We start from the raw sequence: 12,574 nt of genomic DNA, 5'->3' as shown, positions 1-12,574 counted from the left end.
GCCACCCCCAGGGCCTCCCAGGCAGGGCTTCTGCCCCCCAGGACCTACCCAGGCAGGGCTTCTGCCCCCCAGGACCTACCCAGGCAGGGCTTCTGCCCCCCAGGACCTACCCAGGCAGGGCTTCTGCCCCTCAGGGCCTATCCAGGCAGGGCCTGGGCAGCCCCAGGGCCTCCCAGGCAAGGCTTCTGCCCCTCAGAGCCTACCCAGGCAGGGCCTGGGCACCCCAGGGCCTCCCAGGCAGGGCTTCTGCCCCCCAGGACCTACCCAGGCAGGGCTTCTGCCCCTCAGGGCCTATCCGGGCAGGGCCTGGGCACCCCCAGTGCCTCCCAGGCAGGGCTTCTGCCCCCAAGGACCTACCCAGGCAGGGCATCTGCCCCCCAGGACCTACCCAGGCAGGGCTTCTGCCCCTCAAGACCTACCCAGGCAGGGCCTGTGCCCCCCCAGGGCCTCCCAGGCAGGGCTTCTGCCCCTCAAGGCTGACCCAAGCAGGGCTTCTGCCCTCACAGGGCCCCCCAGAAAGGAGAGTCTGGGAAACAAGCAGCAATAAAGAGGCCCTAGGAAGGAATATTTCAGTCAAAGACAAAAACAGGCTGATTATCTGAGTGAATTATTAGCTAGGAACAGGTCTCGGTGAGTGTCTCTTCAGGGCTTTCACCCTCAGGATGGCTAGTTTCTGCTCCTCAAGGAAGGGGGAGAACAAAGGAGCCAGCAATTATTATAATTATGGTTCTTGTTAAGCACTTAATATGTGCCAAGCACTAAGAGCTGGGGTAGATACCAGTCAATCAGGTTGGACACATTCCCTATCCCACACGGGGCTCACAGACTTACTCTCCATTTTACAGAGGAGGGAACTGAGACGCAGAGAGGTTAAGTGACTCGCCCAAGGTCACCCAGCCGACAAGTGGCAGAGCCGGGATTAGAACCCAGGTCCCTCTGCCAGGCCCGTGTTCTACCCACTAAGCCATGCTGCTTCTCCTTGAATCTCGTTGGAAACCTTCTCATTTCACTGCCTGCCCCAACCAAGCCACCTGAGCCAAGGGGGCGATTTCCAAACCGGAAGGCAACCAATTCCCGGATTATCAGCTGGGACTTTGGTTCCTCCCATGGCTAGGACCTCTAGGCAGCAGTGACCCTTGACCCTCGGGAATTAGCATGGGGGCACACCGGGCTTTTAGCTGGAAGAGCAGGCCCCCGTCCCTACGCTGTTTCTCCTCCCTCACCCCCCGTGCACCCCAAGAAGCCCCCGCCTGCCACCCACACAACTTTCAGAGGGTCCCAAGGTTGGAATAATCAGCAGCGAGGCCTAGTAGAAAGACCCCACGCCTGGGGGAACTTGGGCTCTAATAATAATAATAATAATGGCATTTGTTAAGTGCTTACTGTGTGCAAAGCACTGTTCTAAGCACTGGGGAGATACAAGGTGATCAGGTTGTCCCACGCGGGGCTCACAGTCTTAATCCCCATTTTACAGACGAGGTAACTGAGGCTCAGAGAAGTGAAGTGACTTGCCCAAGCTCACACAGCAGGCATGTGGCGGAGCTGGGATTCGAACCCACGACCTCTGACTCCAAAGCCCATGCTCTTTCCACTGAGCCACGCTGCTTCTCTGCTTCTCTAATCCCGGCTCTGCCACTCCCGCTGCGTGACCCTGGACACGTAATGACTCCTCTGGGCCTCGGTTCCTTATCGGAAAAATGCGGACTCGGTTCCCTCATCTGTCACGTGTGGCTCGGTGGAAAGGGCCCAGGCTGGGGACTTGGAGGTCGTGGGTTCTAATCCCGGCTCGGCCACTTGTCAGCTGGGTGACTCTGGGCCAGTCACTTCACTTCTCTGGGCCTCAGTGACTCATCTGGAAAATGGGGGTGAAGAGCGTGAGCCCCACGTGGGACCAGACTGTGAGCCCGCTGTTGGGTAGGGACCGTCTCTATATGTTGCCAACTTGTACTTCCCAAGCGCTTAGTACAGTGCTCTGCACACAGTAAGCGCTCAATAAATACGATTGATCGATTGATTGACCACCTGATCACCTTGTATCCCCCCCACGCTTAGGACAGTGCTTCGCACATAGTAAGCACTTAACATACGCCATCATTATTATTACCAACTTTGCTCTACTGTCCTCTCCGGGGCGACGAGTACAGCACCCTGCTCGCAGGAAGCGCTCAGCCAATACGACTGATGGATTAAATGGTCAGCCGTGTGACTTTGGGCAAGTCACTTCACTTCTCTGTGCCTCAGTTCCCTCATCTGTAAAATGGGGATGAAGACTGTGAGCCCCACGTGGGACAGCCTGATCACCTTGTATCCCCCCTGCGCTTAGAACAGTGCTTTGCACATAGTAAGCGCTTAACAAATACCATTATTATTATTATTAAAATGGAGATTCGATAGCCCTTCTCCCTGCTACTGGGGTGGGTGAGCCCTGCGTGGGACAGGGACTGAGTCCGACCCAATGCTTAGGACAGTGTTTGGGACGCAGTCAGCTGAGTGGGGAGTCACCTGACCTCTTTCGCAGCCCCTCCCCGCCGGCGAGCCTGGGGGTCATCATCATCATCATCATCAATCGTATTTATTGAGCGCTTACTGTGTGCGGGGCACTGTACCAAGCGCTTGGGAAGTACAAATTGGCAACATATAGAGACAGTCCCTACCCAACAGTGGGCTCACAGTCTGGGGGGCTCGCGGCTCAGAAAGACGGAGAGCGGGTGGCCAGCCGTGGGCACGGGGCCTGGCAGGCCTCACACCGTCTAGACTGTAAGCTCACCACGGGCAGGAATGTGTCCGTCTTCTGTTGTCCTCTCCCAAGCGCTTAGTACAGTGCTTTGCACACAGTGAGCGCTCAATAATCCGACCGGACAAACGAATGCATGGCAGGCGGGAGCCGATTCGTGGGTCTCTTTGAACCCTCTCGCCCACCGGGATTCCCCCGCTCGCTTCCTTTGGAAAGACGCTTGGAAAACTCGCAGCATGGAACCGGACACGTGGCTGGGGCCGAGCGGGAAGGGCTTGGGAGCCAGAATAGGTGACACTGGGCGAGTCACTTAACCGCTCTGGGCCTCAGTTTCCTCAGCTGTAAAACGGGGATTCAACACACGTTCGCCCTTCCCTCGGGCTGTTACAATCCGCTTGCAATAATAATAATAATTATGGCATTTGTGAAGCGCTTACGATGTGCCGGGCACTGTTTCTCGTGTATTATATCTATCCTAGAGGCTGGAACATCGTAAGCGCTTAATAAATAGCGCAGTTGTTATGTCTTAGAGGCTTGGCATCGCCACGGGGGTCATCTTCCAAAACAAGTATTTACATCCTGCCCTTTCCGCCTCCACCTCTTCCCCATGAATGAGCTCCTGTGTCCCTCCGCTGTGCAGGTAGTTGGGGAGGAAGCTGGTGGGCAGGGAGCTCCCACCCAGGACGATCCATGGTATTTATTGGACGCCTCCTGAGTGCGGAACACCGTACTGAGCGCTTCCTTCCTCTCCCCCTCGTCCCCCATCTTACCTCCTTCCCTTCCCCACAGCACCTCGTCCCCCCCTCCATCCCCCCATCCTACCTCCTTCCCTTCCCCACAGCACCGTATATATGTATATGTTTGTACATATTTATTACTCTATTTATTTATTTATTTTATTTGTACATATCTATTCTATTTATTTTCTTTTGTTAGTATGTTTGGTTTTGTTCTCTGTCTCTCCCTTTTAGACTGTGAGCCCACTGTTGGGTAGGGACTGTCTCTATATGTTGCCAATTTGGACTTCCCAAGCGCTTAGTACAGTGCTCTGCACATAGTAAGCGCTCAATAAATACGATTGATGATGATGATGATGATGGCAGAGGTAAGCCCTGCCCTCGGGGATCTTACCAACCCACAGAGAGACGGAAAAGAGCAAAGAGCACTGTTCTAAGCGCTGGATGCGGGACCTGATTATCCCGTGGAAAGAGCCCGGGCTTGGGAGTCCAGAGTCGTGGGTTCTAATCCCAGCTCCGCCGCCTGTCTGCTGGGGGACTTTGGGCAAGCCACTTCGCGCCTCTCGGCCTCAGTTCCCTCATTTGTAAAATGGGGATGAAGACCGTGAGCCCCACGGGGGCCAACCTTTTTCAGTCATTCAATCGTATTTATTGAGCGCTTACTGTGGGCGGAGCACTGTACTAAGCGCTTGGGAAGTCCAAGTTGGTAACATCTAGAGACGGTCCCTACCCAACAGCGGGCTCACAGTCTAGAAGGGGGAGACAGAGAACAAAACAAAACATATTAACAAAATAAAATAAATAGAATAAATATGTAAATAAGTAAAACAGAGTAATGAATACTCTGAATAATATATACATATATACATTATATATATTATACATATACATATTACATATTATACATATATAATAATGAATAATATATACATATATACAGGTGCTGTGGGGAAGGGAACGGGCCTTGTGCCGAGCACTGTGGTAAGCCATCATTATTATCATTATTATTATCATTTGTCCTCTCCCAAGCGCTTAGTGCAGTGCTCCACACATAGTAAGCACTCTGCACATATAGTAATCGCTCAATCCAATACGACAGAATAGGGATTATTCTTATTATGATCCATTCCATTGTATTGATTGAGCGCTTACTGAGTGCGGGGCACTGCGGTAAGCCATTATTATTATTACTATCATCTGTCCTCTCCCAAGCGCTTAGTCCAGTGCTCCGCACATAGTAAGCACTCTGAACATATAGTAAGCGCTCAATCCAATACGATGGAATATGGATTATTCTTATTAGGATTCATTCCATTGTATTGATTGAGCGCTTACTGTTTGCGGAGCACTGTGGTAAGCCATTATTATTATTACTATCATTTGTCCTCTCCCAAACGCTTAGTCCAGTGCTCCGCACATAGTAAGCACTCTGCACATATAGTAAGTGCTCAATCCAATACGATGGAATATAGATTATTTTTAGGATTCATTCTGTCGTATTGACTGAGTGCTTACTGTGTGTGGAGCACTGTGGTAAGCCATCATTATTATTATTACTATCATTTGTCCTCTCCCAAACGCTTAGTCCAGTGTTTCGCACATAGTATGCTGTGCACCAAGCACTGTTCTAAGCGCTGGGGAGGATACAGGGTGATCAGGTTGTCCCACGCGGGGCTCGCAGTCTTCATCCCCATTTTCCAGATGAGGGAACTGAGGCCCAGAGAAGTGAAGTGACTCGCCCAAAGTCGCCCAGTTGACAAGTGGCGGGGCCGGGATTCGAACCCCTGACCTCTGACTCCAAAGCCCGGGCTCTTTCGTCGTATTGACTGAGCGCTTGCTTACTGCGTGCGGGGCAATCAATCAATCGCATTTATTGAGCGCTTACTGTGTGCAGTGCACTGTACTAAGCGCTTGGGAAGTACAAATTGGCAACATATAGAGACAGTCGTCATCATCATCAATCGTATTTATTGAGCGCTTACTATGTGCAGAGCACTGTACTAAACGCTTGGGAAGTCCAAATTGGCAACATATAGAGACAGTCCCTACCCAACAGTGGGCTCACAGTCTAAAAGGGGGAGAATCAATCAATCAATCGCACTGACTGAGAGCTATACTGCTCTGCACACAGTAAGCGCTCAATAAATACGATTGATGATGACAATTCAGCGCTTATCACACTGTTTATTACTCTATTTTACTTGTACATATTTATTCTATATGTTGCCAACCTGTACTTCCCAAGCGCTTAGTCCAGTGCTCTGCACATAGTAAGCGCTCAATAAATACGATTGATTGATTGATTGCAGCGCACTGTACTAAGCGCTCAATAAATACGATTGATTGATCGATTGCAGCGCACTGGACTAAGCGCTTGGGAAGTCCAAGCTGGCAACATTTAGAGACAGTCCCCACCCAACAGCGGGCTCACAGTCTAAAAGGGGGAGAATCAACCAATCAATCGTACTGACTGAGCGCTTACTGGGTGCAGCGCACTGTACTAAGCGCTCGGGAAGTACAGGCGGGCAACATATAAAATAAATAGAATAAATACGTGCAAGTAAAATCAATAGAGTAAAAAATAAATAAATAAAATAGAGCAACAAATAAATAAATAAATAATAAATAAATAAAAATAAATAATAAATAGAGTAAAAAACAAATAAACAAAATAGAGTAACAAATAAATAAATAAATACAAAATAAATAAAAATAAATAATAAATAAATAATAAATAAATAAAATAAATATAGAGTAAAAAATAAATAAATAAAATAGAGCAACAAATAAATAAATAAATAATAAATAAATAAAATAAATAATAAATAGAGTAAAAAATAAATGAATAAAATAGAGCAACAAATAAATAAATAAATAAATAATAAATGAAATAAATAATAAATAGAGTAAAAAATAAATAAACAAAATACAGTAACAAATAAATAAATAAATAATAAATAAAATAAATAATAAATAGAGTAAAAAATAAATAAATAAAATAGAGCAACAACTAAATAAATAAATAAATAATAAATAAAATAAATAATAAATAGAGTAAAAAATAAATAAACAAAATACAGTAACAAATAAATAAATAAATAATAAATAAAATAAATAATAAATAGAGTAAAAAATAAATAAATAAAATAGAGCAGCAAATAAATAAATAAATAAATAATAAATAAAATAAATAATAAATAGAGTAAAAAATAAATAAACAAAATACAGTAACAAATAAATAAATAAAAAATAAATGAAAATAAATAAAAATAAATAATAGAGTAAAAAATAAATAAACAAAATACAGTAACAAATAAATAAATAAAAAATAAATGAAAATAAATAAAAATAAATAATAGAGTAAAAAATAAATAAACAAAATAGAGTAACAAATGAATAAATAAATACAAAATAAATGAAAATAAATAATAAATAAATAATAAATAAATAAAATAAATAATAAATAGAGTAAAAAATAAATAAATAAAATAGAGCAACAAATAAATAAATAAAATAAATAAATAAAATAAATAATAAATAGAGTAAAAAATAAATAAACAAAATAGAGCAACAAATAAATAAATAAAAAATAAATGAAAATAAATAAAAAAATAATAAATAAAATAAATAATAAATAGAGTAAAAAATAAATAAATAAAATAGAGCAACAAATAAATACATAACTAAAAAATAAATAAAAATAAATAATAAATAAACAAACAAATGAATAAATAAATAAATAAATAAAATAAATAGAGTAAAAAATAAGTAGAGTACAAGTAAAAAAACTGGGTGATAAGCGCTGAATTGTGGATTTAGAGCGGATTTTCGACGGACCGGTGGCGTTACCTTCGAGCTCCCAGCGCCGGAGGGTGTGCGGGGGGTGTCGGCGGGCGCCGCCCAGGGCGTCGGGGGGCAGGGGCCGCAGGCGGGCCGACAGCGGCCGGTCCGCGGGGTCCGGGGGGTCCTGGAGGGCGTCGCGGAGGAGGCGCCGCCGGTCCCGCCGGTGCCGCCGTTGGCCCCAGGCCCTTAGGGCCCTGTGGCAGTGCTCCCCGAGGCCCGCGGGCCCCAGCGTGGCCAGGTCGGCGAGCAGGGCCCGGCGCTGGCCGGGGCCCAGCTGGGGCCAGAAGCGGAGCAGCTGGTCCTGGCCGCAGGCCCGCACCGCCCCGAGCAACGCCGCCGCCGCCTCCGACCCCATCCCCGGCCGCACTGACAGCAGCACCGACGGTGCACGGGACCCGGGAGGACGCCACGCCCACTAGCTTCGCGTCACGCCCCCCGACGCCCAATAGCCACGCGTCCTCTGCCCAAGCCACGCCCCCAACGGCCAACAACCACGCCCCCAGCGCCCAATAACCACGCCCATACGTCCGGGGCCACGCCCCCCCCACGCCTACGTCACGCCCCCCAAACCACAAAGCCACGCCCACTGGGTTCCTGTATATATATGTATATATGGTTGTACATATTTATTACTCTATTTTTTTATTTATTTATCTATTTTACTTGTACATTTCTATCCTACTTATTTTATTTTGTTGGTATGTTTGGTTCTGTTCTCTGTCTCCCCCTTTTAGACTGGGAGCCCACTGTTGGGTAGGGACTGTCTCTATGTGATGCCAATTTGTACTTCCCAAGCGCTTAGTACAGTGCTCTGCACATAGTAAGCGCTCAATAAATACGATTGATTGATTGATTGATTGATTCACGCCACGCCCCCTCTGCCTACGTCACGCCCCCAACGCCCTATAGCCGAGCCCCGAAGCCACGCCCCAAAGCCCCGAAACCACGCCCACTAGGCCTACGACACGCCCCAGAGTCACGCCCCAAAGCCCCGAAGCCACGCCCACTAAGTCCGCGTCACGCCCCCCGACGCCCAATAGCCACGCGTCCTCTGCCTAAGCCACGCCCCCAACGCCCGATAGCCCCGCCCCAACGCCCAATAGCCTCGCCCAAAGCTCAGGGGGCCACGCCCCTACGCCTACATCAAATCACAAAGCCACGCCCACTAGGCTCACGCCACGCCCCCAGTGGCTGTGCCACGCCCTATCTGCCTACGTCACGCCCCAACGCCGTAGAGCCACGCCCCAAAGTCCCGAAGCCACGCCCACTAGGCCCACGACACGCCCTAGAGTCACGCCCCAAAGCCCCGGAGCCACGCCCACTAGGTCCGCGGCACGCCCCCCAACGCCCAATAGCCACGAGCCCTCTGCCTAAGTCACGCCCCCAAAGCCCGATAGCCACGCCCCCTACGACGATGCCAAGCCCCCCAACGCCCAATAACCACGTCCAAACATCCGGGGCCACGCCCCCTACGCCTACATCACGCCCCAAAGCCCCAAAGCCACGCCCACTAGGTCCGCGTCACGCCCCCGACGCCCAATAGGCACGCGCCCTCTGCCTAAGCCACGCCCCCAGCGCCCAATAGCCACGCCCCCATGACTACGCCACGCCCCCAACGCCCAATAACCACGCCCAAAGATCAGGGGCCACGCCCCCTACGCCTCCATTCATTCAATCGTATTTATTGAGCGCTTACTGTGTGCAGAGCACTGGACTAAGCGCTTGGAAAGTACAAGCTGGCAACATGTAGAGCCCACTGTTGGGTAGGGACCGTCTCTATATGTTGCCAACCTGGACTTCCCAAGCGCTTAGTACAGTGCTCTGCACACAGTAAGCGCTCAGTAAATGCGATTGATTGATTGATTCAGTTGATTGTTATATTGTACCCTCCCAAGCATTTAGTACAGTGCTTTGCACACGGTCAGCGCTCAATAAATACGACTGAGTGGATGGATGAATGAACTGATTCCCCTAGCCGGGCAGGAAGTTGAAGAGGTTTTTCCACCAAATCTGGTTTGGAGAACACACCGCAGGCCGACATGGCGTTCTGACGGTCACAGCGATGTTTATTTCTTCCCAGCCCACCCACACGCTCACACTTAATAATAATAATAATGATGGCGTTTATTAAGCGCTTCCTATGTGCAAAGCACTGTTCTAAGCTCTGGGGAGGTTACAAGGTGATGAGGTTGTCCCACAGCGGGGCTCACAGTCAATCAATCAATCAATCAATCAATCATATTTACTGTATGCAGAGCACTGTACTAAGCGCTTGGGAAGTACAAGTTGGCAACAGTCTTCATCCCCATTCGACAGAGGAGGGAACTGAGGCCCAGAGAAGTGAAGTGACTTTGCCCAAAGTCACACAGCTGACAAGTGGCAGAGGGGGGATTTGAACCCGTGACCTCTGACTCCAAAGCCCGGGCCCTTTCCACTAAGCCACGCTGCTCCTATGTGCCCACAGTTCCCACAACGACACACCCGCTCGCCCCACTTTGCTACAACTCAGAGCGGGGGCTAGAGGAGAAGGAAAAAGAGAATTAGGAGAAGCCAGGCTGAAGCCGACGTGCTCCCGGCTAGGGCCTCCGGACACAGGAAGGCAGAGGCCGATTGGCATTTTTCTTGTGTCAACAGAAAAGTCTCGCGCTTCAGCATTTTCCTCCTGCCCGCCGGAAATCTCGGGGCCCGAGCTCTCTCCGGACGTCCAAGGGAGCAGGGGTTGAGTCAGTCTCATCCCGCCGGTTTCTCCTGACCCTCACGAGGATCTTTTCCCCTCCGTTTTTCCAGCTGCCAGGGCGGGTCGGCCTGGGTCGGCCGGATGCGGGCGAGGGGTCCCTTAAATCATCCTGCGGTTCCTTCTGTCCCGTTTCCTCCCATGAAATGTCCCCCCCACCCCTGGTCCCTCTTCTAACCGTACCCCAACCCACCCACTTCCCATTCCTGCCGGCGGAAAGAGGATCCAGAAAGCTGGTGGGCGGAGGGAAGGGAGAAAAGGGAGCGGAACACAGTCGCCGTCCGATGTCCGCCCTCTGAGAGCCGGTTGGATAATAATAATGATAATGACGGTATTTGTTAAGCACTTACTACGTGCCAAGCACTGTTCTAAGTGCTGGGGGAGCTACCAGGTAATCAGGTTGTCCCGAGCAGGGCTCGCACTCTTAATCTCCATTTTCCAGATGAGGGAACTGAGGCGCAGGGTCACACGGCTTGTCCAAAGTCACGCGGCTGATGAGTGGCGGGGCCGGGATTAGAACCCGTGACCTCTGACTCCCAAGCCCCTGTTCTTTCCACTAAGCCACGCTGCTTCTCTGTGGACTCTGGCTAGCTCAAACTGTTTGGAAGCGAGGGATTTTGGATCCAAATCAGCTTCCTCCTACAAGCGCTTGGTCCAGTGCTCCGCACGCAGTAAGCGCTCAATAAATACGATTGAATGAATGAATGACTACTCCGGAGGGGCAAATAGAGGCTTCCCCGCCTCACCGCTTCCCACTGACAGCCATCTCCACTGGAGCCTTTTAATAATCTATTTATTTATTAATTTATTTATTTTATTTGTGCATATCTATTCTATTTCTTTTATTTTGTGAGTATGTTTGGTTCAGTTCTCTGTCTCCCCCTTTTAGACTGTGAGCCCACTGGTGGGTAGGGACTGTCTCTATATGTTGTGAACTTGGACTTCCCAAGTGCTTAGTACAGTGCTCTGCACACAGTAAGCGCTCAATAAATACGATTGATTGATTGATTGATTGATTTGTGCATATCTATTCTATTTATTTTATTTTGTGAGTATGTTTGATTTTGTTCTCTGTCTCCCCCTTTTAGACTGTGAGCCCACTGTTGGGTAGGGACTGTCTCTATATGTTGCCAACTTGTACTTCCCAAGTGCTTAGTACAGTGCTCTGCACACAGTAAGCACTCAATAAACACGATTGATTGATTGATTGATTGATTGAATAATCGCGATGGTATTTGCCAAGCGCTTACTTCGTGCCGGACACTATACTAAGCGCTGACGATGTGATCTTCCATCTCCCTCCCTTCCCGGCCCCCTCTTAATCCCCAGCCTCCGAATGGGCCTCCACAGTTGGGTCAATAATCGTGGTAGCTGTGGTATTTATAATAATGATAATTGCGGTAGTTGCGGTATTTAATAATGATGGTGATAATCGCAGTATTTTTTAAGCGCTTACTATGTGCCGTTCTAAGCGCTGGGGTGGATTATTATTTATAATAATGATAATTGTGGTAGTTGCGGTATTTAATAATGATGGTGATAATCGCGGCATTTTTTAAGCACTTACTATGTGCTGTTCTAAGCGCTGGGGTGGATACAAGCCAATCGGGCTGGACACAGTCCCTGTCCCGTGTGGGGCGCACAGTCTCAATCCCATTTTACAGACGGGGGAACTGAGGCCCGGAAATCAAAGCGGCTTGCCCAGCGGACAAGTGGCAGAGCCGGGATTAGAGCCCACGAACTTGTATTTGTTGAGCACTTACTTCGTGCCCGACACCGGTGTCTTGTCTTGCCTGATGCCGTCGAGTCGTCTCCGACCCTCAGAGACGCCACGGACACGTCTCTCCCGGAACCCCCGCCCCGCTCTCCATCTGTAATCGTTCCGGTAGCGGATCCCTAGGATTTTCTTGGACAAAATCTGGAAGCGGTTGCCCATCGCCTCCTTCCGCGGGGGAAACTCGGATGAACGTCCGCCCTCGACGTTCTGCCCAGCACGGGGGAGTTTTGACTTGTAGCCAGTGGTTGCCACTCGCTAGCCGCTACCTAAGCTCGGAAGGGACTGGACAGGCCTCCCCTTGACTCTCCCTCCCGTAGCCGAGACTGGCAGAGGACTGGAAACTCTCCCGGTGCCATCCCGAGAGGGCGAAGCACTGGCGTAGATACAATTAATCAAAAAGGAACGCAATCCCTGTCCCACACGGGGCTCACAGTCTCCATCCCCGTTTGAAAGACGAGAGGACTGAGGCCCAGGGAAGTGAAGTGACTTTCCCGAGGTCACACAGCAGACAACTGGAGGAGCTGGGATTAGAACCCATGACCTTGTATTTGTTAAGCGCTTACTATGTGCCAGACACCGTACTAAGCACCGGGGCGGATACAAGTTAATCAGACCGGACACAGTCCCTGTCCCACACAGGGCTCACAGTTTCAATCCCCATTTGACGGACGAGGGAACTGAGGCCCGGAGAAGTAAAGCCATCCGCCCAAGGTCGCGCGGCGGACAGACGGCGGGATCGGAACCCGAGT

The 12,574-nt window shown here is 49.2% G+C and overlaps 1 protein-coding gene across 1 annotated transcript in view; it reads right to left on the bottom strand.

The window, feature by feature from the left end:
- UAP1L1 (UDP-N-acetylglucosamine pyrophosphorylase 1 like 1) overlaps nt 1-7,669 on the bottom strand; it is a 37,382-nt gene extending 29,713 nt beyond the window's left edge. The window contains exon 1 of the mRNA XM_038768021.1: nt 7,321-7,669. Coding sequence (XP_038623949.1) covers nt 7,321-7,669 — 349 coding nt within the window. The remainder of the gene's footprint in view (nt 1-7,320) is intronic.
- Nucleotides 7,670-12,574: the final 4,905 nt, after the last annotated feature.

The sequence above is a fragment of the Tachyglossus aculeatus genome, chromosome 27 (genome assembly GCF_015852505.1).
Source record: "Tachyglossus aculeatus isolate mTacAcu1 chromosome 27, mTacAcu1.pri, whole genome shotgun sequence".
Taxonomy (NCBI): domain Eukaryota; kingdom Metazoa; phylum Chordata; class Mammalia; order Monotremata; family Tachyglossidae; genus Tachyglossus; species Tachyglossus aculeatus.
This window is presented reverse-complemented; position numbering and strand designations above follow the sequence as displayed.